Source organism: Vigna unguiculata, chromosome 11 (assembly GCF_037176805.1).
Source record: "Vigna unguiculata cultivar grain cowpea cultivar isolate G323 ecotype 2 chromosome 11, ASM3717680v1, whole genome shotgun sequence".
NCBI lineage: Eukaryota > Viridiplantae > Streptophyta > Magnoliopsida > Fabales > Fabaceae > Vigna > Vigna unguiculata.
In genome coordinates, this window is record NC_140802.1 from 44714151 (window position 1) to 44741612 (window position 27462).

The 27462-nt window shown below is 33.3% G+C and overlaps 5 protein-coding genes across 11 annotated transcripts; 2 read left to right on the plus strand and 3 right to left on the minus strand.

Moving 5' to 3' along the window:
* Positions 1 to 1624: 1624 nt before the first annotated feature.
* LOC114168946 (putative BOI-related E3 ubiquitin-protein ligase 3) lies at positions 1625 to 3142 on the minus strand. The gene is made up of 2 exons (XM_028053932.2): positions 2650 to 3142; positions 1625 to 2540 (listed from the first exon to the last, which is right to left on the minus strand). The coding sequence occupies exons 1-2, from the start codon at positions 2929 to 2931 to the stop codon at positions 1956 to 1958; spliced, it is 867 nt and encodes a 288-aa protein (XP_027909733.2). The 5' UTR covers positions 2932 to 3142; the 3' UTR covers positions 1625 to 1955.
* Positions 3143 to 12889: 9747 nt separating this feature from the next.
* Positions 12890 to 13821, plus strand: LOC114169868 (heavy metal-associated isoprenylated plant protein 26-like). Its single transcript, XM_028055226.2, has 2 exons — positions 12890 to 13124; positions 13215 to 13821. Exons 1-2 carry the CDS (start codon positions 13041 to 13043, stop codon positions 13599 to 13601), a joined length of 471 nt encoding a protein of 156 aa, XP_027911027.1. The 5' UTR covers positions 12890 to 13040; the 3' UTR covers positions 13602 to 13821.
* An 808-nt stretch (positions 13822 to 14629) lies between these two features.
* Positions 14630 to 17362, plus strand: LOC114169867 (WD-40 repeat-containing protein MSI3-like). Its single transcript, XM_028055225.2, has 6 exons — positions 14630 to 14995; positions 15086 to 15397; positions 15488 to 15631; positions 15878 to 16002; positions 16214 to 16309; positions 16959 to 17362. Exons 1-6 carry the CDS (start codon positions 14693 to 14695, stop codon positions 17179 to 17181), a joined length of 1203 nt encoding a protein of 400 aa, XP_027911026.1. The 5' UTR covers positions 14630 to 14692; the 3' UTR covers positions 17182 to 17362.
* A 469-nt stretch (positions 17363 to 17831) lies between these two features.
* On the minus strand, positions 17832 to 20714 carry LOC114169651 (basic leucine zipper 23-like). 6 transcript variants are annotated; one of them, XR_003600976.2, is made up of 5 exons: positions 20463 to 20714; positions 19529 to 20331; positions 18761 to 18825; positions 18300 to 18353; positions 17832 to 18122 (listed from the first exon to the last, which is right to left on the minus strand). XR_003600976.2 is itself a non-coding variant. In XM_028054899.2 (4 exons), the coding sequence occupies exons 2-3, from the start codon at positions 20304 to 20306 to the stop codon at positions 18797 to 18799; spliced, it is 807 nt and encodes a 268-aa protein (XP_027910700.1). In that variant the 5' UTR covers positions 20307 to 20331; positions 20463 to 20714; the 3' UTR covers positions 17832 to 18122; positions 18761 to 18796. The 6 variants fall into 6 exon arrangements, 3 of the variants coding, with proteins under 3 accessions (XP_027910700.1, XP_027910699.1, XP_027910697.1); XR_003600975.2 differs by having other exon boundaries at positions 17832 to 18160; XR_014986313.1 differs by having other exon boundaries at positions 18300 to 18825.
* A 1459-nt stretch (positions 20715 to 22173) lies between these two features.
* Positions 22174 to 26370, minus strand: LOC114170493 (protein kinase STUNTED-like). Of its 2 annotated transcripts, none has more exons than XM_028055983.2 (11): positions 26089 to 26370; positions 25612 to 25909; positions 25444 to 25517; positions 25249 to 25343; positions 25014 to 25129; positions 24378 to 24905; positions 24036 to 24284; positions 23787 to 23938; positions 23446 to 23670; positions 23021 to 23170; positions 22174 to 22622 (listed from the first exon to the last, which is right to left on the minus strand). In XM_028055983.2, the coding sequence occupies exons 2-11, from the start codon at positions 25745 to 25747 to the stop codon at positions 22377 to 22379; spliced, it is 1971 nt and encodes a 656-aa protein (XP_027911784.1). In that variant the 5' UTR covers positions 25748 to 25909; positions 26089 to 26370; the 3' UTR covers positions 22174 to 22376. The 2 variants fall into 2 exon arrangements, with proteins under 2 accessions (XP_027911784.1, XP_085524650.1); XM_085668524.1 differs by having other exon boundaries at positions 25612 to 25806; positions 26089 to 26352.
* Between the last annotated feature and the right edge of the window lie 1092 nt (positions 26371 to 27462).

Genomic DNA, 27462 nt, shown 5'->3' on the forward strand with positions numbered 1-27462 from the left:
CCTATTAATTGTTACATACAACTAAATAAATTTACACATTAATATATCAATTTACAAACACTTCCTATCCTTACAAGTGCAATTGAAACTGTATGACACTTTTTTTCGTCTTTCACAATGAGATTAACATAATTTTGGTTAATTATGTTTAGGATATCAGAGGTATAAAATCAAGGTTGGTGGACTTTCAGAAAACAATGAATTTTGGTAGGTAAAGCAAGATTAAAGTTAAGAATGCTATGAACTAAAAAATAAAAATAAAATAATATCGACATTAAGGAGAGGATTCAAAGTCTAATGGTGATAAATTAAATTAATAATTTCATGAAGTCCATTAGGTGTGCAAAATACTAAAAATTTTAATGCAACACTTAAATATTGTATTAAGGTTTTTAATCAAATAATGAAAATATTAATGCAATAATTAAATGAAGTGTTAAGGTTTTGGGGTCAGACTTTATACATTAAATTAATTATCACTTAATAATATTATAAATTATTAATTATTAGTATACTACAAACAGAGATCACACGTTTTGTAATTAAGAGACACGTTTTGTAATTAAGAGAATGAGTGGTGATAGCATGATGTGAACCCCATCGCTAGAGTGAAAGAAAATCAAAATAACCATGTTACAGAAAAAAAAATTAATGTAAAAGATATATAATAATAATAATAATAATAATAATAATAATAATAATAATAATAATAATAATAAAAGAAGCACAGAAATTTTATAATTTTATACTTTGAAACAGCACAAGTCAAATATTTTATAATCTTATACTTTGAAACAGCACAGAATGTAGTGTGGTTATAATCCTACAATAAATATAATTGAGTTGATATTTAAACTTTTAATTTTCTTTTTAATATTACTTAATGATATAAATATAGATAGAGAATTTCCATATTCAAAAAGTAACATTAAATTGGATTAATCCATTTAATAGTATTAATATTATAGAGAGAAACTTTCCACTACTCCAGGTAAAGTCAATTTAAAGACTTTGTTTATGTTTAGTTTTTCAAAATTACTAAAACTAAACTATTCATTTCATACTATTCCTTTACTCGTTTTCATTCTAATTAATATCCACAATAAAACTGAAGTGTCAATAAAGTATCTGTTTTCTGATCACATGGTTTAACTTTTTTTTCTCCAACTGCTATTCAAATCTGATTTTTATCTTTTCTAGTATCAAACTGAAGTGTAAATATTTTTGTTTTCTGTTCACATGGTTCATCTGAACTTTTCAAACTACTAGTTAATCTGATTTTAAAACTGAGATAAATTTATTTTACCCAATCCAATGAGGGTTTGATTTGATCCTTCTGTTCACAAGCCAACAATATTAGACATAGCCCTGTCTACATGTGCAGACATCATCACTGCAAAAATATCAATGGTGATGAATAGACTACACCACTCAATCTCCACCATCATAGGCACAAATTGCAAACCACTCTTTCAGAAAAAAGTGCTGTCATCACATTTCACAAATCTCAGTGACCAATTAGCCATACAAGGAAACTAAATTAGGCCTATAAAGTTGTTCCATAGCAGATATGCCACAGAAACCATCACTGTGTTAAATAGGAAAAACAAAAATGACTGATTAATATTGCAGAAATTTGAAGATGTTGTATTTGACAAATTCTCTTGTGTTGGTCTTCTACAGATTAGATCTAAACACATAAAAGTCCTAAGGAAATAAACCAGACATTTGAAGAATATTAAAGACATTGAACTATAGTTAAGGTTTTGAGTCTTGAAACATTGAACTCACTGAGATGAAAATGAGTAATGTCCATGTATCTTGATTCTTGGCAGATCCATCATCATCATCATCATCCATCATAGCTAAGCAATCTATGTGTTGTTGTATTTACTTTTTTCCGGGAATATCAGCCTAGAAAATCAAAGTCTGTACTCATATCAGAGCCTAGAAAATCAAAGTCTCAACTCAATGGTAGCTTTCTTTGGTGTTCTGCAGACGGGGCAAGCCTCGAGGGAAGCGTTGCAAACTTTGCAGGAAGAAAGGTGCCTGCATGGGAGGAACAGAAAGCACGACCTCCTAGAATGACAGCTTTTACAAACCATTACTCCTCCTTTTCTCGTAATCTGTTCAACTTCATCCACATTCACCCCTCCACATTCTAAACCTTTTTCTGCAGTTTCTTCCTCTTCTTCTTCTTCTTCCCTCTCTTCAGTTCCCCCAGTTTCTCCACAGCACGACACTGCATCATTTGCCACTATCCCATTGTTCAAAAAGTTTCCACCTTCTGTCATTTCCTCCAGTGTTTTGTAAAGGGTCAATGCCATGTTTTCCTTCTCCTGAGCCAACCTCTGCCATTTGTTGTTTTCGGCCTCTAACCTTTTCAAATACTCTTCTAACTCTAACCTTTTCTTCATGGCTTGTGCAATTTCTACATCTTTTTCTCTCAGGACGTGAAGTGTTCGAGTTTCTAGTTTTCTCAACAATGCCATCACCTGTTGTTTCCCATGCTCTTTTATCATGTATCTCAATTTCTCATCCTATCCCATTCAAAATCAACAATAAAAATCTCAACTTACTATCATAAATAACATAACATAGTGATGATAATAATAACAACAACCAAGTTGTGTACGAATGAATTCTAACCTCAGATTTCATATACTGATCAATCTCTCCCCATTGTTTCTCAAACTGAATAGCAAACATAGGAGAATTCATCCCTTTTGAACTACACACATGAAGATTTGGATCAAATGCTCCTCCCTGACTCCCATTGCATAACTCTCCCAAATGCTGTTCTGCTAGCTGTTGCTGTTGTTTGTGCTGAAAACTGATGCCGGAGTCCATGAAGCCAGGAGCACAATGACCATTGTTCCAGAACGGAGAAGAAGCAGAATTATTTGGATACCACTGCGTTTGAATAGCCATAATATGTCCAACAAAGGGCAAGGGCAACTTCTAGAAGTGATGAAGAACAAAAAAACTGAGCCTTTTTCTCCTCAAATCTGTTCAGTAACGCAGCATGCTGAGATGTTGATATTTGGTGGAAGATGAAGGTTCCAAGGATGAAAAAATAGTTATTTTCCCACGTTTTCACAGCAAGATATGTTTATGTTTGTGTTGTGTTGTGGCAGTGTTGGAGGTGGTGGTGGCTAGTGGTGGTGTGCAAATATGCATATACTTATAATAAAAGAGTGGTTGAATAAAAACAAAATTGCTTGCACAGAAAAAGTAGTAAGGAAAGAAAGTTGAGGACAGGAATAAATTAACGGTTGAAGTTTATATGTGATTAAAATAATAGCAACATTAATGAGGGTCAATTAATGGATGGATTTTGATTGTGCAGAAAAAAAGTAACTGAAAAACTTGGAAAGGAAATGAGAGAAAGAGGCATAGGGTGTGGTGGAGTCTCTCTTTAGCTTTTTCTTTTTTTAACTTTGTTTGTTCTTTATTTCTTACCTGTCCTATAAGCATTTAAGAAAATAGGTGCAAGATGTGGTAAGCAACAACGTACCACATGCATATTTTGTGACTAAACTATCGGGTCAGAGATTTCAGAGGCGTTTCTTCTGCTTTGAATAAATAAATAAAGGAATTCAATTCCAATTTCCAAGTAGGTGGCAAGTGAGAAAGTTACAGGAACCTGTGAAACAAACCCTCACTTTTTATTCAAGAATACTCCACACATTTCTCAGTTCTCTCTTTCAAATTCGCCATTCCTCTTCTTTCTCACATCTCTTATTCTTCCTACTACTTCTTTATATTCTTTGGTTACAAATATTTTTTTATTATTATTTTCACTTTTGTTGTCATTACTCGTTTTTTATGACAAGAACAGAATTCGTAACCAAAGAAAACAACTGAAGATATGAATATTAATAACAAGAAAAATAAGAATAAGAATAATAATTAAGTCCCAAACTAAACTTATCTAGCAAAAGATATTTGCTGTTTAAATAAAATCAAATTTCACATTTTTCTTTTTTTATTTTGTGGACGAATTTTGTATCCATTATTTTTTAAATAATTCTCTTATGTTCTATCAAACAATCAATATTCATATATTTTTCTTCTTCTCCTTCTTTCCCACTGTTATTATTTCTTACCAAACTAAACGGAGCGAAAAAGTCTTCAAAATTTTATGATTATTTTTAAATAATATTAAAAGCGTAGTTGAACGAGTTAGTGGGTAAGCATCGGTTATTAAATTTTAGTTTATTCAGTAAGTTTGGAATTTGTGCATCAAAACGGATGTTTAATGTGAGGGAAATAATTTTCAGGTTGTTTTAACGATGAATGTTTTTATTAAACAATTACCTTAACGATCTCGAAACAATATTTTATAACTATATTTAATTAATTGATTTTTTATTATGTTTCAAAAGTGTAACGATAACGAGTAATCCTACTGAATATTTGACCAGTTAAATCTAATTTTCGTGGTGACTATGATATTATCGTAATAAAATAACATTAATTTATGAATTAATCTTCATCGTACAACTACAACGGTAAATTTTGTAACCTATCTGGGTTAAAATGATATTTGTTGAAATGCACGTTTGGTCAAAAACATATTGAACTGAATTAGGTTGACAACGAAATAAATTTGATTGCATTAAAAAAAAAACTAAAAATTGATTTTACGAAAATCAAATTGTTATTCTTAATTTACTTTCTAAAAACTGATCGTGCACGAATGAATTATTCAAACGAAACTTAATTGTGCGTTGCATTTTTTAACAATAAAATATATAATTTTAACATGTTTAGTAAAAAAATGTTCAAGCAACTCGCGAAATTCAAATTATTCAAACAACTTAGAAGGATTGCGAAAAATGGCCTAATATTTTATTTTTTACAGATATCTAATAACAATATTAAATAAATATTCAAATAACTAATATTTATTTATCACTACAAAAGTCTTACTTTAGGGTTACAATTCTTTATAGTTACATTAATAAATAAATGTAAAAAATAATAGAACAATTGTGTATATAGAACAATTTATCGAGAATATATATTATGAAAAAAAAAACTATTAACATTATCTAAAGTTGAATAAAAAACAACATTAGATTTGGTTCACTATTTTAGTACGTCTCGTCGTACTCAGTCATTTCGAACTATGGAATTTCACTCGTCCTATAACATTCGACTTTAATTATCTTATATTAAATGTAATGATGATAATTTTTCAAAAATTATTATACGTGAGGAATTATATACGAAGTTAGGATGCTTCCTTTTCATTACTTTTTTCTAAATTTTATTTCTTCACTATTTTTATACCCCCATTCTAATATACTTTAATTTCCCTTTAAGAGAAAACTAAAAAAAATGCAAAGTGATTGAAGAACTATTAAGTAAGGAAAATATCAATTGTGTATCTCCCCCAATATAGTTAAATTCATATATCATACTTAGAATATAAAATTCAATGCAAACTATATCAAACATCTTCGATTAAAACAAAGTTAAGGATAAGGTTGAGCTATTAAATTTCGCAAAACCCACTCTGTGATATGATTCATGCCTTTAGAAAAACTAATCTCCCAGGGCTAAACTAATATTTTCGAAATACATGTGGTTTGACTTTATAATTTCTTAATTTATTTATTATAAGTTATAACCAAAATGACCTAAAACAAAATTTGCAAGCAAAGGTCTCGAATTTTTGGATAGTTGTGTGGTGGTTCAGTGGTTGAAGGCGTGTATTCACATACCATACCGTCCATAAAAAGCAAAAGCAAAAGCCAAAAAAGAACACGTAAGTGACATAGAGCATTGTTTGCGAGTTACGGATTTAATTAACTTAATAATTATTTTACTTAAAGAAAATTATTAGATAAATGGATAAAGAATGGTAGACATAGTCAACATCCACATAGGACGGTCACGATATTCCTTTGAGGTTTGGACGTTACATTGGAGCTATCTTCTTGGAGACACACATGTAAACAGCTCCGTGATCATGACCCACAACAACACAACGTTATTGACGCTGCTTCCGGTGGAATCCCAAATCACGGAACATTGATTAAAGTTGTTTATGTGTCAAGCCAACACCGTGAAGTGACACATGCACGCACACACCAACAAATCTCCGTCTTGGAGAGGAAAAGTCATCGACTCTCTCCTTCTATTTTATTCATTTTTTTTTTCTTCTAAACCCTAATCTGTTAATGATGATGATGCATATTCATGGATGAGACGAATCATTGAGTTGAATTCAATAGAATATTGCGGTGTGGCGAAGAGTGAGGAGAATGGTGTGTGGTGGTGATGGACCCATGTGTTCGCCACCCACAATCAACCTTTGGATGGTACTTGTGCAAATGCGACCAAGGGTTAAGTCCTCCCACACATTTTTTTTTTTATCAATATTTTAAATATACATTTTTATGGTGTCAAAATAAATAATAATATTCTCTTATCTTTCGCTTTCTCTTGTAACATGTTAACCCCATTTCTCGTTTTTGATGCAAAAAGTCTTGGGGTAACTTCCCAACTACTTATCTTCTTTTGTTATATGCATATAAGATGGAACTTGTGCCGTAAAAGGTAGTCCTAATTAATCCCCTAAAATGCTTTATTGTGAATAATACAAATGGTCAAAAACTTTATTCCTTCTTCACCTTCCTAATTTTTTTAATTAACTTCTGAGACTTTGATTTCGCGCAATCATTAAACATAGGGAAATGTCGTGGAATCAGGGTAATCCTTTATAGAGCACTGTGATTCGATTCTGTTCTACCATCAGCTACTATATACTTATCACATTGCCGTGAAGGTAAATTAATGTAATCTTTTCAACTTAGAACATAGCACAACCTTTTAGCTAATGAAATTCATCAATGAAAGTACCACCTTAGCCACTCACATTATTGCTGCATATATATATGTATAAAACATGCAAAGAGTCAACTAGCTCTGCCATTAAATATCCTAGCTCATACTTCTCGTTTAAACATAGTACAATTCATCTTAAATCTATCTAAAGTATTTGGAAGTTAACTCTTTTCTATGAAACAACTTCGCCTAGCTAACTTAGGTTTTTAATATCATGAATGAATTCTGGGTTTAAGAATATGGTCGGTTAATTAGCATATTTGGTAATTTAGAAATACAAGATTGAAGGTATATATCATCATCATCATCTGAGAAATAGTATAGTGATGTAACTGAGGTATGGTATTTTCCTTGATGCTATATAACTCGTGGACAAGGTGAAACACAACTAATTAAGCACCGAACCTACTCATCTCGTACCAAATCTGTTCACATCAAAGCTTTGTCCTGTTCCGTGTACCCCATTACGTACCAATCTATTTATGCAGAAAAGAAAATAATTAAGGGCCATTTAATTTTTGTTAGGTTTTGGGTGATATCAAAGATTTGACTTGGATGGGTTAAAGCAAGATGCTTCAACATGGTTTTGGGGTAATCGCAGGACCACGTACCACCTCCACACTGCATAAAAAGTTACGAAGAATTGCGTGTTCTTTCGTTCACAATGTGTTCTATTGGTGGAATAATCTGTTTGGTTCAAGTTAAAAGAAAGAAAAAACTCAACTTCTTTCATCACTTTCGGCATTACCAGATGCAAATATTATATTTTTATCTTAACCAAAATAACCAGATGCTGCTGCAAATTATATATTATCTTTACTGATATGCATGTAACATCATTGTCTGATAATATTAATGTAAGTAACTGATATTATGTTAAGTTAAGTATTTTAATATTTGGGTTACTGCGTAGTACATATAGCTACTATATCTATAGCTATAGGTTCATTAGCTGGCAGCATAATCTACTGCAGCAGAGGATTAAAAGAGGAGAAAGATAGATGGACTGAAGAAAAGTATATAATTTTGGTCGGTTAACAAATCTGGTTCTTAATAAATAATTATGGGCACACACAGCTCCGACTAAAACCTAATCTGTCACATTACACTGATGCGCTAATTTGTGATGTCATCGTATTTAACATCTAGTTGATAAAAAAACAAACCATAATTAACTTAAGCTGTTCCTCAATCATATCAGATTTTCTTCTTAGTTGTTAACGTTGTTTGGTTGCATATTGCAATCCAAGTCAGTAACTTACAAGCAAATACTACGTAGATTATAGCTAGGACAGCCGAATACTTTAAGATGAAAAATGAAAATCGAATCCTCGTGAAATAAAGAAATTAAGGACGGCACACATGTTCTTGAGTGGTTGTGGTTACTGGTCAGTGTGCATATAAATGTATGCATGTATATGATCATGTGTGGGTTGAATTCTGATATACATATATATATATATATATATATATATATATATATATTATTTGTACATTGGAGACCGACACACGCAAATCATGTGAACTAGGAAATTGTCTTTTTGTGGGGGAAGGACCCATCCCAATCCCAATCCCAATCTCATGCATGCTTTACTTGCATGTAGATGTTGTTGGATGAGGTAGCTTTTGAGTGCCCCATAACAGTGAAAGAAAGGGGTAAGAGAAGAACTTTATGAGTGGTTCTCGTGCAACTTTGACTAAACCAAAATTGCAATGTTGCATGCTGTTTTTTACCAGTGGTTAAGTAAGTGAGTCAGAAAAGCATGTGTAGAAAAGCTGGAAGAGGATATATATGGATGATTGATTCAGTCTTTGAAGTTTGAACCAATGTTTATATCCCCTATAGTCTTAGCTACCTAATTCCTTTTTACCTTTTTTGTCTTAGATAGATAGACACATAATAATAATATAGCTTTTCTTTACACAAAATCTGCAGTGTACCTTCACGTCTTTTGTTTCTCTAATTAATTTTTTGTTTCTCATTGACGTAATTTTGTGTTTCACTTTTTTGTCCAAGTTTCAAAAAAAAGGACTTTGCATCTAACATAGTTGAGATTGGAACTTAATATGAAAATTAGCATGTAATTAATAATTGTCTTTGTCCCATAAGTCATGGAGCCAGGGGACATAGGAACGGTACCGACTTTGACCATATGCCAATCACTTTTACCAAACTCACTTTTTTTTTCTCATTAATATTGACTCCTAAAGTTTAAAGATTAGAGAGAGTGATATATATTCTGCACCAAATTCATACTTATCTACCCAACCAATATGATGTAACTTGTAAGAGTATGTAATGTATATAGATACCATTTTCGACCACCTTCACCTTACTTTATGTTAATATTTCGGTTTCTCATGTTTCTCATATATTTAGTATTTTCTTTCATGCAAGTTTACCACTAAACTTAGTTCCACTTCGGTGCTAATTTGGAATACTTTCTAATATCAAATTCTAAAACTTTTTTTTTTTTTAACTTTTGTATTGTATAATTTAAAATATATTTTTTATTTTGAACTTTAATTTGAAAACGTTTTCAAATCTAAAAGTTATTTTTTTTTCATGAAAAAAAAAATTACGACTAAGAACACTTTCTTCATTATCGACTCATACACAGACAAGGATGATAATGATTGCAAGGAGATGGAGAGGGTAAGTGGGGGCAGTTTGGTGTTTTAACCACCCCATCCACATAGAAATAGGGTTGCAGAAAATAAATAACCTCTTTTTTATGTCAGCACCCATTCTTCCATGCGCTAAGTCCAATTTAATTTTCAAACGAATCGGCGGGGCCCAATTTACTGAGGCCCACTAAAATGGGCTCAAAGCAAAAAAAAAAAAGCTTAGTTGAGATGGTTCATATAAGCACCCCCTCGTTGCTACTTAAACCCCCAAACAAATACGAATTATTTGTTCCACTTTTCACAATGGAAACTTCTTGCTGTTGCTAATAAAAACTCATGCAATAACAAAAATATGCTAACGTTGTGTATTAAGATGTTTTGGTAGTATTAGAAACTGAAACAAGAATTGGTTGTGTAATTGGAAAAAGTAATTTATAACTTGAAATTTATTTATTTCAAAAGGAGTTTAGTTAAACCATTTTCAGAAACTTCTTTCCATCGTATAGTCGCTTTTATCTGTTCCTTTGCCATATTTTTTTTTTTGCCAAAAAAAAAAAAAAGAAATTAAGTTTAAGACGACTCTGCAATATGGACATATATTGTAACTGATAATGACAACTCAAGGGATAATATGAACATATTTTATAAAAGTAAATGCATGACCACAAGTTTCCCATCCTGAAATAGACAATAAATTTGATATCATTATTCAGTAAACAACTGTCTTAATCTTATTGCATTAGAGGCCAATAGACATAATCACACAGTGGACCTTGGCTCAATAATCCAAACACAAATCAATAGAACATGGACGAATAAATTAATTAAGTTGGTCACGATCAAAGTTTTGTTTAATCTTGCTAGCTTCAAGTCACAACAAATATATATATTCTTTTATTTGTTTGGGTGTTGAGTATATGTAGACAGCACATAAATTTAGTCATATGTTCACACAGGTTCATTTAATCATAGATAGAGGGTTTAATTATTTTTTTCAAAAATGTCAAATTGATCTTCTAATTTTTCTTATTTTAAGTTTCAATTTAGTTTCGATTTTTAAAAAATTGACATAATATAATATTTTCGTTAAATTCTTGAAATAAAAAAAAAAAACTTTTCATCAAAATTGAAGTTGCTAATTTTGATAAAAAAATTATTGTTTTACTTAAAAAATTTAACAAAAAAAAATAAATAATATTAATTTTTTAAAAATCGAAACCAAATTAAAACTTTAAAAAACTAAAATCTAAACGACTAATTTCAGATTTTTAAATAAAACAGAAAAAAAAAATTAAACTTAGAATAAGGATGTAATTAATAAATTAATAAATTGTTTGGTCCTTAACTTTAGTGATCTCAGCGAATCTAATTCCATGCTAATTAATTTGTTTTACCTTGGCACATCCAAAGATTCCTAGACAGCAGTGTATAAACATTTAATGTTAATGGCAAAAGTATTGGTTTCACATGGACATAGTCTTCAGAGTTATGTATCCATAAAATATATCAATCAAACAGTGATGGGCTAGCTGCAGATTTATTCTAAAATATTTTTTATGTTTATTTTGATCTCAAATTAAAACCACTCAATGTAGCAGTTGTGTCTTATCAAAATTAGGCAAGGCATGTTTTCATGAGAAATTTTCTTTTGATAATGTCCCAAGAAATCACCATATTTTTGCCTTTTATTTTTGTTTTTGAGAAAAGTAAAAATTTCCCCTTTAATCTTTACTTTTCTCCCGTTATGGAGGAAGAAAAGGTCCATTTACTTGCTTACACTTTTGTTTTCTTTCTTTACACTTAATTGTTTTTCATCATTTCTCTTCACAACTACTAAAGAAACATGTTCTGGGAAAAATAATGGATTCCTTATAATTATAACATTCAGTCTCTTCTGTCTATTTATAGTTTTGTCATCTTTTTACTAATTTAATAGTTTTGGTTTCATTTATTTTATTACCATTTATTATACTGTCTTTGATAATCATTTTCATATGTTTTTTATTATTAATTATGATAAAATCTTTTCATATTTACACGAGGTAAATAAATATACCACAATTTATTTGTTAGTATTTGTATATTATTAGTTTATGTTAAGAAAAAAAAAAATCACCAATAAAAAAAATATCTATCTTTACTTCTAATAAGCACTCTAATAACAAAGAAATAACATCAATACAAGGAAGTGTAACATGAAATCTCCAAAATCAAAAAAAATCAGTACTTTACTGAAAAAAAACAATATTATATAAAAATTTGTACAATATATAAACTATTATTACGTCCTTCGACTCTTTATAGATCCACGTCAAATAATAATATAACTCAAATCTCGCAAAACTATACTACAAAAATATAAAAAATGTCAAATACAAATATTTTTTATTTAAAATAAAAAATATCATGAACTTAAAATTTATTATATAATCATCAACATTCATTCTTTAACTTATTTTATGCGATGAGACAAAATATATTATTTTGATAAGCTCGACATTCTAATTAGTTTTATTTAAGCATTAAGAATTCTTCACGATAATAAAAATTTTATTTTTAACATCTTATATACCACTACATAATCTCTTAATTTTGAAAAATAAAACTTATCTGTGATAAATCAAAATCCTATTTATCACTACAAATCTTAAAATGGAGTGACAACTTATTCACACGTCACAACCCCACCAACAACTAGGAAAGCAAATCAATTTCTTTAAAAAGGAACTTCCTTTTTTCTTTTCTTGCTTTGTCTAAAGTTACTCAAACTAATATTTTCATTAGTAATATTTAACGTTTTACATATTATTGGTTAAAAATAACATACTGTTAAAATTAATAATTCCAACTTCTATAATTATTTAAAATAATTATAGTAATACATTATCATGGTAATTTAAACTCACAAATATTAATACGAAATAGTAATCATAAAAATTAAAAAATTCAGCCATGTCGAACAACTATTTACCACCACAAACAAGTGAGACCAAGGGAATATATTGAAATACCAAATCCTTGGATAACACTAACAATAAGTTAACACCACCCAGAATACACTGAACACATATTAAACAATTAATAAAAACACGGTTTTTAAAGTAAATGTTCAATTAGTTAGACACTGTAGTGTGTGGACCACTCAAAGCAGATAAATTTCTCAGCCAAAATTAGAATAAAACAGATAATTTTGCAGAAACATTTATTTCCTTTTACAAATAATAGAGCTGAAAGTCTTAATTGAGAGAGATAGAATGGATACCCATACCATACATTGCCACCCCCATTGCTTCCCATCAACTAAGAAATTGACACGTGTATCTCTGTCGAATCATCAGTTGGACACGTGGCAAAAAGACAAATCCAACCGACGAGGGAGAGTTAGTTTATGTCGGCTGTTTCTATTACTTAGGAGCGTGTCGCCTTCACACAACCGTCTACTGTTTCGGATATTTGCTAGGTTTTAGGTCATGGTGATTGATGGCTATAAATAACAGTGTAACGAGTAAAAGAAGAGGCAAAGACAAAAACATAGTAGCAGAGGAAACGCAAAAATGGGTGCTTTGGATCACATCTCCGAGCTCTTTGACTGCTCCCACACCAGCTCCAGACTCAAGAAGAAGCGCAAACAATTCCAGGTAAACCAACCACTTTTCACATGAAATCACATCACATCACGTCACGTTCATTTGTAATAAAAAAGATTGAATCTTTGATGCGTGTATCAGACGGTGGAGGTGAAAGTGAAGATGGACTGTGAAGGGTGTGAGAGGAAGGTGAAGAAATCGGTGGAGGGAATGAAAGGGGTGACTCAGGTGGAGGTTGATCGGAAGGCTAGTAAGGTCACTGTTTCGGGCTACGTTGAACCCTCTAAGGTTGTGTCTCGCATCTCTCACCGCACCGGAAAGAGAGCGGAGCTATGGCCCTACGTCCCGTACGACGTCGTTGCGCACCCTTACGCGCCCGGTGTCTACGACAAGAAAGCGCCCTCTGGGTACGTGCGAAACGCCGACGTCGACCCTCGTCTGACTAACCTCGCACGTGCCAGCTCCACCGAGGTCAGGTACACCACCGCCTTCAGCGACGACAACCCCGCCGCATGTGTCGTTATGTGATGTCAATAACCGTCTTTTGTTACTTTTTTTGTTGTTCTTGTGTTGTATCATAGTAGCAAAGGAAAAGACAAAAGTAAAAATAGGTCACCTAATGTATGTAACCTTAGATTCATTTTGGCATTTTTTTATATGATGTTGTGTTCAAAAAAATTGTAATGTGAGTTTTGTTGGTAGTTTGATTTTTTTGAAAAAATTAATTGCATGTATTTATTGTACTGTACTTTGATTTGTATATAAACGCGTTTCATATTTTCACACTGAAAATGATTGGTGCCAAAGTATAATATAAGAAAAAAACGAAAATATTTATTATATTTCAAAGAGATAAGATCAGACTCGTATTCATAAATATTGCTTCGAAAAGACAATGATATATTTATTTGGGTTTAATTTGAGGAAACAATACATAAAATCATACACATGGTAATTGAAAATCTCCATGCTGGTTACGTGAAAAGTTCTGATAGAATACCCTCATGATGACATGGTGAACCAAAAATGAAGCAAGTGCGAATGATTAATAAGGTTGATATTAAAAAAAAGGGCAAATTAAGCAACCTAAATTATCCTAAATATTTTCTTTTTTTCTCACAGACATAATTATAACAGTTGTGACCATGGTCATTCTTGAAATTATTGTGGTGGGAGTGGGGAATGATCCAGAATCTATGTAAGAGTTGTTTTCTATTCTGTTTGTTCCTGGATTTATCCCTTCCAGAAAACACTTTCTCTCCCAACTTTGAATCTTTTTATAACAAAAATGGGAGTAATACTCATCTAGAATTCTGTGAGAAAAAAAAAATCATCTGGAAAAGTTCGGAACACCATTCTTATCGTAACTTATAGTGAGATTCCTAAAATGAATAAAGCACTTTATGTAAAAAAATTAAATTGAATAAAGTTCATAGGGTTAGATTTGGTAATTTATTCGTACTTATATATTGAGTTTTTCAAACTTTAAAGTGGGCTTGGGGAAGTTGCACAGCCCAGCCCAGGCCCATCCTAACTGTAAGGTGGACTATTTATAGCCGTGTTTCCCTCCGAAAGTGGCATTGGCGCGCGAGGGTTTGAAGTTTTGGCACAGAAAAAAAATGGCGGAAGAGTATAATGAAGCTGAAGTGGAAGAAGAGTTCTCCGTTTGGAAGAAGAACACTCCTCTGTTGTACGATTTCTTCATTTCTCATCCTCTTCAATGGCCCTCTCTCACCGTTCATTGGCTTCCTTCCTCTCCCCAACCCCACCCCGACCCTTCCTTCAATGTCCACAAACTCCTCCTCGCTACTCACACCGCCCAGGGCGAATCCAATTTCCTCATGCTCGCCGACGCATCCCTCCCCGCCGACACCTCACAACCCATCGTTGCCACCGACCCTAATAACCCGGTTATCCCCAAGGTTTGTTTTACTCCCCGTCTTTTGGCATCGTTGAGTTGTGCGCACCAACTGTTCGATGAAAATCCTGTGTTATTGCTTGTTTTTTTGTAGGTAGAGATTTCCCAGAAGGTTGCCGTTGACGGGGAGGTGAATCGAGCGCGTTGTATGCCACAGAACCCTGATATTGTTGCTGCGAAGACCTGTAATTCCGAGGTTTATGTGTTTGATTTCAGCAAGCAGCGTGGGATCGAGTTTGCCCCTGATTTGAGGTTAAGGGGTCATGATCAAGAGGGCTATGGTTTGTCTTGGAGCCCTTTCAAGAGTGGGTATCTTTTGAGTGGTTCGCATGACAATAAGATTTGCTTGTGGGATGTGCCTGCTGCTTCTCAAGAGAGTGTGATTGATCCAGTTCATGTTTACGAGGTAGTGTTTCGAATTATTGATGAGAGTTGTTTTTTTGCTAGGTTGCTCGTCACTTTGATGATTGAATAGGACTTTTGATTGTCTTGTCAGGGTCATGAGAGTGCGGTTGAAGACGTGTCCTGGAATATGAAGGATGAGAATATGTTTGGATCTGTAGGAGATGACTGGAAATTGGTCATTTGGGACTTACGGACTAACAAACCCCAACAATCAGTCAAACCACATGAAAATGAGGTAATATATTTGCTGCTAGGATCACAGCAATAGGGTTGTGTGTGTGACATTGCTAAAAGCCGCTGTTTTTTTGTCCGCTATAGCACACTGTTTATTGTATAGTTTTTTTATGTTATTTTTTGTTTAATTGTCATCGTTGTGTTAAACTGAAATATAGTTCCCAAGTCTCTAATCGTCTTATTCTTGTTGCTCTTTTAACTGAATATTGATTTTTTGTGACATGTATGTGTTTTCTTTTTGAATCAGATTAACTTTCTTTCATTCAGTCCATATAACGAATGGATTTTGGCTACAGCATCTTCAGATACAACTGTTGGTCTATTTGACACTCGGAAGCTGTCAATTCCACTACATTTTTTAAGTTGCCACACGTAAGTTGTTAGTCTGTCATATGTTTGTTTTTTTTAATACTACGCCTAATCTACTTTTAGCATCTTAGTAACAAATAAGCAATGGCTTGTTCCTTAGGTGAAATAATTGTTTTTTGTTGATTTAATTTCAATGTGATGATGTATTAGTCATTTGTTTAGAAAGTTCAAATGTTCTTTACTCACTGATGTGGTTTGTTTTTAATTTGCATAGTGATGAAGTAATCCAGGTTGAGTGGGATCCTAATCACGAGACTGTGTTGGCATCATCTGGCGCTGACAGACGGCTGATGGTTTGGGATCTTAACAGGTAAGGGCAGAGTGCTTTGTCTCTTTCTCTTCATTATACATGTTGATTGTCGGTCTACTGCTAAAGGAAGCAATTTGCTCAAGGTTACGAAATCAAGAATTGCCTGGTTAATATTTTAATAGATGGTAGGATTAAATTTAATAATTTTGAACTGGAAATAGCTAAACCCTCTTAACAATGTCTCGTAAAACCAAAAGGGCCAGTTATATTGAATTGTGTGAAAAGCCAAATTGAGTCCATACGTTAAATGAGTAAGTGACAAATAAAACTTGAATGATAAAATATCATAAATTTGGAAGTGTTCTTTTAATCCCTTTTGATTTAACAAAAGAAGTTTTTTTTTTACACAAACTTCTCATTTTCTTTTAAGGAAACCGATGAAAGAAAAGTGGAAAATAGAATTAAAGAAATAAATCGTTGAACCACTTGATTCATAATGATCTTACAAAATTGTATTAGTACATCACGACATCTTATGATACAAATCCATTAGTAAGCAACTGATCCAATCATTTGATATAATGGATCTTAGTTTTTCTTATTACCATGATTATGGTTATTTAGTTGCAGACTGCAAAATCTATGAAGGCATAATAATTACAGACATGTTTACATATTGCCTTGTCGCTTTATTTTCGTGTTGGCTCAGGGTCGGAGATGAGCAGATAGAGGGAGATTTTGAGGCTGGCCCTACCGAGCTACTCTTCTCTCACGCGGGTCACAAAGGAAAAATATCAGACTTTTCATGGAACATAAATCAGCCATGGGTTATCTCAAGTGTAGCTGAGGACAATTCTTTCCATGTATGGCAAGTGGCGGAGAACATTTACAATGATGGAGACGATGACAACATGTGGACGGCCGATGATTAACTGACCAGCATATCATAAAATGCTTTGTTGTTTGAATGAAATCTTGACTATTATTCCATTTTTACTGCCATGGCCTGTCGGTTTTTTGTGAATGTCCTAAAACACTGATGACCACATAGTATCTTTCTTTGTCAAAGATGGATTCTCGAAAGCCCGTATAAATTATGATACTTTGTGCGCACTCATGTGATTCTTCCCGCTCGCACGTTGCATAGTTTTGTCTACAACAAACTAGAACAGCCAAGTTTTATGGGTAAAATGGGAAAATGGTTTAGGAGTTCCTTTTCCGCGTGTTGTAGCATCATGGCGCCGTTTTGTTTCTTGTTATTGGAAAGGAAAAGCTACGCCATCGACGTTAACTTTATGAAACTTTTCAGGGAGACGAATCCAATACATATTCGTCCATTTTGAGTGAAACCCTTTCGTCTCAATCCTATTGTGCGCCTTAAAAACAATTAATAACGGGATAACTCTAACCTAAATTTACATAAATTTTAGAAAAGGATTAAAAGGTAATTAAAATTTGAAGGACAATGAACTATTTTTTATAAGAACTAATGTCAAAAATCAAAAGCATAAGTTTATTATTAATAGATATTATTCATATTTTATTTAGTCTCGAAAACCTGATGTATGTGCCATGTAATACGTTGAACGAGAAACCAATGCGAGGTTAATTATTACAAAATTTGTCCAGAAATGACAATCTAAGTAGAAGATACAATGACGTAATGTTTTATTAATCATCTCATGCCAAAAAGAGGGTCACCAAAAACTAGTGAAGACTTGTTCTCTAAGTGCAGAAAGGCAGATATGCTTCCCATGATTGAATCAGCTACAGCTACTTGCGTTCTCAAATACAAAACAAGTCACTTGTATGTCTTAACTTGTAGAAGACAAGCCCGCATGCAAAATCTTCACTTAGGGGACTACAGTTCCTTCTGGATACATATTAGTCAACCCTTGTCCAGTAAATATGCTAAACACAGAAGTAAACCTCTCATATTATTATGATAAACAAAAACGGATAAAGAACAACGCCGGTAACCAAACAAGCCAATTTTATTATTTCACCCACACAAGATTTTATATTACACAAAGTGACATTGGTGTCTCACCTGTCCACAGCACTAAGTACTGAAAGATGAAACACACCTCATCTGCCCTAAGTTCTGTAATCCAGCAAGGAAAAACTTGCGAATTTAGAAAACATGAATCGCCACTAAATATTCTCTTATTGTTAAACAAAGCAACCAATACTCACATACTGACAAATGTAAAAGTGACTGAGCATAGAAACATTTATGATGTCAATTTAACTAGTTCCATGCTTAAAAAAACAAGAAAACTAATAGCGCAGAGAAGAGCCCAATCTGTCTCAGCCATAAGCTATGCTGTTTACAGATCAACCATAATACTTTAAGAAGAAACATTGATTTATGACTAATCTTCCATAGTAGAACAGCCATTCGAACCACGATAATGCACAGAGGGTCAAAAAGAGAAAATTATTTTAAAAAATGACTTGATGGATGGCTGATGCTGCAACTGGTAACGAGATATTGGAAGGAGATATTACCATGGCAAGGATGAAAACCACCGTTCTATTAATTCTTCAACCAGCTGTTGCTGCACGAGATCCCCCTAAAAATAAACATCGAAGTTATCATACTGGACTCGATAATTCATAGAGAAACGGGAAAGAAATATTTAAATAACAAAATTGAAAAAGAGTCTAGTTCCAAGGCTCTTGGTAGAGTCTAAAAAATGTTCAATAAAATAATTCGGTATTTAGGATCTTTAAATTTCAGTTACATAATCTTCCCGATGGAGATCAAGTCATAATAACATGGCATCATTTGACAACTCATGCGTACTTATGGGCGAACTTTAGTTAATTTACCACATCTTACAAGCACTGTAATACTCAGTAAATAGGAATATTACCCTTTCCGCATCTGGCACTATCATAGAAGCTAACTATAATCTTATACAAAATTTAGCAATCAAATTTCAGCCCTAAATATGATTACACTAACGAATATTAGCAAACAAACAAAACCAAATATAAACAAAAAGGTTGTTTCGGCATGACTATCTGAATCAGAATTCCCAGACAAAAAAATGCAGGAGATCACATTGCAAAGCAGGTAATCTCCAATGCTTTCACTCTCATTGCTCAAATCTCAATACTCTTCCTTTCATTCTCTCAAATCTCGATGATTTTCTATGCTATTAGACAATACCATCAGCCAACAGTTAAAATATAAATAAGAATAAACACAAATTAAGCAACAAATAAAACAGTTCATCCTAGAATAAGACAGTGCATGTGACGCAGTCCAACCTTTTCTTTTTGACGCAGAAGAATTTACATTAGATCCTGCTTGCCCAACTCCACATGCACGCAGGTCCTTGAGCCCCAAATTCTGGTTTGCTAGACACTGCAGGTTCTCAAATTCACAACCACCAAACTCTTCTCCATTTAACGACACATTCTCCACGATTCTCCCATCAGCTCCTGGGTGAAGGCAATACACCCTATCATCACACTGCATGTTGCAAGGGTTCATCACATAAGAACCAGGCAGGTTAACCACCGGGGGGTTCGCATTCGGCGATTTCTGATACGGAAAGGAACCAATTTCCCCTTCAATCCTGCCCCTTATGTCCACCAGCAAGCACTTCAGCCTCGCGATTTCAGCTTCCAAAGCAGCCTGGTTCTGCAACTTCTTCATCAAATGCTGATTGAGAGCCCTCAATTTCACCACCTCGTCCTCCAGCGAGGCCGCGCGAGCCTTCTTCTTCTCGCGGTACTTTCGAACCGCTTCTTTGTTCCCAAGGGGCCGCTTCTTCGACTTCTTCTCCGCGGACTCCGCCGTGTCGTCGGTGGCCACCTGGTCCTCATCCGGTGCCGGCACGATTTTGGTGTGCACGTGGTAGCACGTGTGAGTGTGCGAAAAATCGGGCCCTGGAGGGTTGCATGTGTGGGTGTGCGTGCAGGCATGCGTGTCCTTGAGAAGCTCGTCGAAGAAACTGTCCATGGAACCACTGCTCGGAAGCTCCCCCATGTTCGGACTCGAAAACACTTCCTGCGTCGAGAAATCAAGCTCGCCGTCGTCCATTTGAACGGAAATCCCTAAATCAAACCTATTAAAAAAATGTGCTATTTCAATTAAATTGAACTGAACTTCAAATCGTGTATACTGATGATTAAATCGAATCGTGTGGAAACCCTAACAGGATTTGGAAACAGAAAGAAAAGCGAAAAATGGACGTACCAGAAAGAAACGATAGCTTCACAGATTCCACCCTCAACTTTTTCTTTATCGGTTTTCTCTCTCTGCAATTTCAATGGGTCAAATTTATACCTATTACCCTCCCACTGTAAATTCTGATACTTAGAACAATAAATAATTGGTGTAGTGCAACCCTCTTCCCAAACACTAAATCAGATTAGCGGTTCATAAAATATCATAATAATATTATTATAGTTTCCTTCTTAAGATTTTTCATAAGAGAGACAAAGAATCTTGTGAGAACGTGATTATGTAAAACTTTTTCTGTTTAGTTTTTATTCTTTGTTTTGATTGAACACAAATTCAAACTTAATCCTCAATCTTCAACTAAAGTAATGGAGATTACTTTATTTTAATCGACTTAAGATTCTCACCTATTACCTTGTACCCACTAACATATAGCTATATTCCTTTTCCACTAACACATAACTTTATTTTAATTAAAATAATACCACAATTACGGTAACCATTCCATGACCTATGGCCATTTATTTGTGATTTTGTTTTGTTTCTATAAATTGGATTTCAAAAATTAGTTTTTAGAGGAAAATAAGATGAAGTAGTATAAGTAAAAAGTTGAATAAATTAAAATTTTAAACTATAAAAAAAAAAACATGAAAAACATGCTGACTTTAGCATATTTTCTCTTTTACTTTCGCCTTTTCAATCCTTTTCAAATAGAGTGGGCAGAATAGAATAATCGCATTATTAGTACGAGATGAAAAAACATGCCCATTGGTTTATGTTTGAATTTATTGTTTTATTTTTTTATTCAATCTATACGAGAATAAATTCTTAAATTATATTTTCGATGGATAAATAATATGTTCTCATGAACACTTTTTTTCTTATCGTTGTTTTCAAATTTTTACTGATCCAAAGATTTTGTTTTTAGTGGTTGAAGAGGATGTGATTTTTCAACGAAGATGGTCCATCTGGTAGTAATTTAGGAGTTCCGCGTTAACGAAAGGAACAAATATTAATATGTTTATGGATTAATTTAGATTAATAAAGTATACAAATATAGTTAACGAAGTTATCTCACACTACTAAAAAAATATAAAACTTAAAATGATTAAATATGATTTTGGTACTGAAGTTTTTGGTGAAATTTGAAATTAGTTATTTTTCGAAACTTTTCACCAATTTAATTTTTCATCTTTAGAAATATATATATTTAGTCATTTTAACAAAATTTTGGTAAGTTTATCTGACGTTTTAAGCGCATTTCAGTATAATATTTGAATTGTTTACATTGGTTGACTCATTTTTTTCTTAAATGCTAACTCAAATATTATCATAAAATGCATTTGAAACTTCAGATAAACTTAATAAAATTTGATTAGAAGAACTAAATCCACGTATTCTTAAAGATGAAGAACTAAATTGATCAAAAATTTCGATGAAGGACTAAATTGATCAAAAATTTCGATGAATGACTAATTTCAAATTTCACTTAAATTTAAGGGACCAAAAATATATTTAACCCAACTTGAAATTATCCTTGAACAAAGAGAAACCAAACCTTGATCGATTAGCAGTGAGAGATTAATTTGTTTTGGAATCTGGTCATATTCTTACGTTGCTGGTTGAAATTTCAAACATAATGATCCTATGGTCTGTTGAAATTTCTGTATTTTATGAACTATGGTCGGTTTCGGTATATATGATTGAGTAAGAAAATAATAATCGATTTTTCAACCATTGCCTAAGATGCATTCATAAACCAAAATTTAGTACAATATTCTCAGGATAAATAAAAAAAAAAAAATTGCCATTCTACATCTACAAACCACCTCATCAAGGGTGCTGAATCTTTGTTTTTTTTTTTAACGTAACTGTACATGCACAAACTAAGGACAAATACAAGGGTTAGGAACTTAGGATTCAACAAAACTAATTGAAACTTGATGACCTGCTCCATTGTTCTTTCAAGTGCTCACTATAGCTGAGCTCAGTGCTAGTTTGTGATGCTTGTTCATCGTCCACACCAAGTAAAGCAAGACTCAGGTGTAACTCAGCACTTGAACTTGGATACACTTCATCATCGATGTTTTCTCCATTTTCTGAATCATCCTCATTGTTCCCATGGGAGTTCAGCAAATATTCAACTTTCTCATCTCCTTTTAGGATCTTCAGTATCTGTAAATGACAAAGTTTAAGATCAAAAAGTATATACTTTTTCCATGAGCATAATATCCTCATAGCTAAAAACTATGCATAACCTCAATGAAAAATGAAATCAAGCCACTTTTATAAAGGGAATTGGGTCAGTCTTTTAATGAGTGTATTTTCTTTTTAAAACTCATTTATTTCAGTTATCCCTGTCACACTAATGCACAGTTCAATTTAGAAAATCAGAATGAAGAACTTTGTAAAAACAGTTCAGAACTTCAGATAATTAAATCATTTTTATAAAGTGATTCGGCTTCGATTTTTCTCAAAAGGTTTCTACTTTTTTTTTTCACAACTCTAATTTTCTTAATGAAATGTGATTATCATTAAGAACATGACAACTTCGATGTGTAATTTGGTATTACCTGGTTCAGTTTAGGACGAAGTCGAGCAGCTCGTTGGATGCATAAAGATGCTGCCATAACCATTCTCTGCAATTGGATCTCATCAAATTTCCCTTCTAAATCTGGGTCCAATAAGCCTTTAATATCCCCACTATCTATCATTGGTTTTGCCTGAAAATGAAATCATTGTTTATGATTCTTAGATTTATAGACTATGCTGTATCAAATAAAGATTTATACTTTGATTGACGCTGTTTTCACAAGTTCTGTCTGATATACTTTTCAACAAATTCATTTTTTTGAGTCAAATAATTTATTATCTTATTTTATGCTTCTCTTTCCATCTTTGTAACAAGGTATAGCAAGAATAATGTGATTCTTACATTTTTTTTTATATGATTAAGAGAAGTCAAAATTCATTATTGTAAAATGGGGTTAGGTCTTACCCACACGACCACGCTCTCCTGTCCTTTGCAAGCTGCTGAACTGATTGGTTCCCTTCCTGATATGAGTTCAAGTAGAACTACACCGAATGCATAAGCATCTATCTTGTCACTGACCTTTCCATACATGAAGTATTCAGGAGCAAGATAACCAAATGTTCCTACTACATCTTGTGTCAAAAAGGATGAATTTGTTGGTCCCCATAGTGCAAGTCCGAAATCAGATAACTGCATCAAGGACAATCGTGAGTGACAATGAAATTCTCACAAAATTTTACTTCATTTGAATACTAATAGTACTAGATGTTCTTTTTCAAAGTAACAGTTTCAAAACTTTTGATTACCTGAGGTTCAAACCCTTGGGAAAGAAGAATGTTAGAAGACTTGACATCTCTGTGTATAACAGGCTTCAAAGTTTCCCTGTGTAGGTAATCCAGTGCTTCAGCGATCCTAACCGCCACATTAAATCTCACCTCCCATGACAATTTTCTCTTTCCTATATCCATTTCCCAGTTCATATCAGCATCATTTACGTCTTTCAACAATAGAAATGATGGATGAAAAGTAAAAGAAAAAATAGAAAGAAACTTTACCATGCAGATTTTCCTCTAAGCTGCCCTGGGGCAAATAATCATAAACGGAGATTAAAGTATTGTTCTCTGTACAAATCCCAAGTAGAGGGGCAATGTTTTTGTGCCTCAATGAGGATGTTATTTCCATCTCAAGGGCAAACTCTTTCCAGGCTTCTTTTGATGACTGCATTACTTTAACTGCCACTGGCTTTCCATCAGGGAGGACTCCTTTGTACACACGGTTGCTCCCTCCTTTCCCAACCAAGTTTTCTGCAATGGAATACAAAGTTATATGCTTATATTAAATTTATTTACGAACTATAGAACCGTAACAGTTAGTATTGTAAGCCATAGTGGTCCAACCTGAAGAAAATTGTCTAGTGCAAGACTGCAGAAGTTCCAGGCTGAACCACTTGCAGCCGATTGAATTTACGCATTGCATCTCCTCTAGGCCATTTGGTAGCTCAATAGATGGAACTGAAGAAAATTTGGAGCTCTCGTCATCAATATCGCTGATGCTCCTTTCAAATGGATTATCCTCAGAGGAAGAAGAGCAGGGACTTTTACATGGTGAACGATCCGGTAAGGTCATTACCCATTGTACTACTGACATGTTCCTTGCATGATGGGTTTGTGGGATTCCCGAATTGGCTCCTCGGAGTAGAGGCCACCCAAGCTTCTGCTTAGCTGAATCACCTGCAAACATGGATATCGACCTTGTCTTACATTTTCCTAATCCTTTAAATGCTTCTTCCTTCAGTTCTAAGGAATTTTTGGTTGCTGATTTCTCAATCTCCAGGGTGGAGTCACCAAATGTAGACTGGTTTACTCTGTCACTTGAGTTTTTTCCTATGGTTGTTAAGCTTGGTCTTGGGTCCAGTGTAAGAGCACCTGCCACAAGAGGAAGAAACAATCTTCATTCTTTTTCGCTTTTGTCACTGACTTACTTATGATAATACTTTTTCCACTACACAAAACCATGGTCTCCACCAGACAAACCTGGTTGTTGTTCGTTGGTGCAACTCCTATAGACAATCCTTGAGCCTTGGATGGCTAGAACATTGGTGGTGGGTGGTACTCGTTTGGCGCAATATTTAGCTAAGCCAGTTCGGCCCCTGCAAGTGAAATCTGCTTTAGTCTTTTAACCAATCAGAGGAGGCAAATGAAATCAGATAAACTAAACTCATGACAAGAAATATCACAGAATTCATTTTTCTCTCTCAGCTCCACATACCCTACCACTAGAGCCAGAGCATCATGCTTTTTTGCTTCTCTAACAAGAATGTTTCGGACGGAGCATCCACAGAAGATTTGACCAGTGAGATCTACCTGAAACCCAACTATACCCGTCAATAAAAATCTGTGACATTTACCAACAACAATAACGAAAGGGAAAAAAAAGTCAAGAAGTACAGAAAAGTCTATCTACCTTCTTAACATCACATAACCCTTCGTAAACTTCTAAATAGTCATCTATCAGATTATTGCTTTTCCAAACGTGATCTGCATGAAATTAACTCTTTCAACAGGTACATGCGTGGAAAAATTACACATGCTATAATTATAATATGCGTGGAAGCTTTGTGAATTCTTTTACCTGGATTTTTAACAACATGAACTGCTACAACAGAATCCCCTGGTTCAGCAACCTTGACAAGTGCCCAGTCGAGAAGCTGTCTACTATGGCCATCAATTCTAATCCCAACCAAAACAAATCTCTTTTCAACTTCCATTGCGTTTTGCCTTTACATCAAACACCTTACCTTCCTTGTTGAGTGAACCATTTCATCCTCTGCAAAACAGAGCATCTGTTACTTTCATGGTTGGGACTTGAACCTCATGCCCAATACTCGGCACACCAGGATATACCACAGTTGAATATTAAATAGCAGCACCTATTGACAAAGACGGCGTCCCATTAGAAAAAAATATTTAAATCTATGGCGAGAGAAGAAGAAGAAGAACAAAACATTAAAAGTCACATGACTCAGAATTAATATAATATCCTCGTAAAACAAGATCGTGGCATTAAAAATATGTCGAATAAAACAAGATTAGGCGAATAAATGTGTACCTAAGTATTGTGGGAAGCAGCCATGTTTATTTTAACTGAATTACCAACTTAAACTAGAATTGTAAAGAGAGTGAATCTGCATCTAGGCATTGTGGAAGAATGGAATGAAAGAACACACATGCAGATAATTAGATGTGAAAAAAAAAAAAAGTGTGTTCTTGATTGAAAGGGGTGATAAAATTGGAAAGAAGTAGTAAAAGACTCTGAGGCGCGAGGTGGGTGTTTGTAAGGAAAAAACAATTGATGCGAAAAGTAAGGGTAGAAGGTTGTGTTTTACGAAATGATGATATATGAACCTGAAAAATTTTAGTCCTAACAGGGATTTTTCGCGGGAAACCCTTAATATCCGCTTCTGGTACATGGTTCCATGAAAACGAAACACTGTTCCACGATTATTGCGCCAAACACCACCTCATCACTTCCAATAAATTTTCTCACTGCATAAACTACAATACAAAATGTATTTACGCAACAAATATTAAATACTTTTCAACATTTAATCAAAATCATAAATGTTCATGATCAAATTTATTATATGATGTAAAAAATTAGCAGATACATTAATTATATTTCAAAAGCTATTAATTATATTCTGAAAATTTCTAAAACAAAATGAAGTATGCAGTTTTTAATATTATCTCTTACTGTATTTGTAATTTGGAATGTAACAAACAAGCATCAAAGAAGAGTTTATTTTCAAATTAAAAGAAAAGAAAAAATAATTGTATTATGCCATTATCTTTTAGTTTATTACTAGCTATATGAATTTTTCATGAATGCGATGTAAACAAACATGCGATAATAAAAAATTAAAACATTCCATCTTATTTTCTAATAATCATCATTTCTTTCCATGACTTAATTGCTATGACAGAGATGATTGATAATTATGTAAATAATTAATATCGTCCAAAAGAGATAAACACAACCAAATGATATTACGTGCCCGCAGTATTGTTGTGCCTACAAAATCCATTTTGTCTCCTTTGCTTTCTTTAGAATCTCAAGAAATCGATCGGTTAACTACTCCATACGAAACCCTAATTTGAAAAGAAGATATCTTCAATAAAAAAAACTATAAACCCCTCTTATTAAATAAAAGTTAAGGACAATGATATTTTAACCCACTTTTTTTAACCCACTTTTTTTAATCCACTTTTAATCCATTACTTCAATCACCATTAAATCATCACATCACATCATTAAAAAGAATTAAAATAGATTATCTAATGATGATTAAAGTACTGGGTTAAAAATAAGTCAAAAAAGATGGGTTAAAATATTATTTTTCAAAAGTTAAATATGTTTTTTTCCCTTAATTTTCAGTGAATTTTGAAATCAGTCTATTTCGGAACTTTGGACCAATTTAGTCTT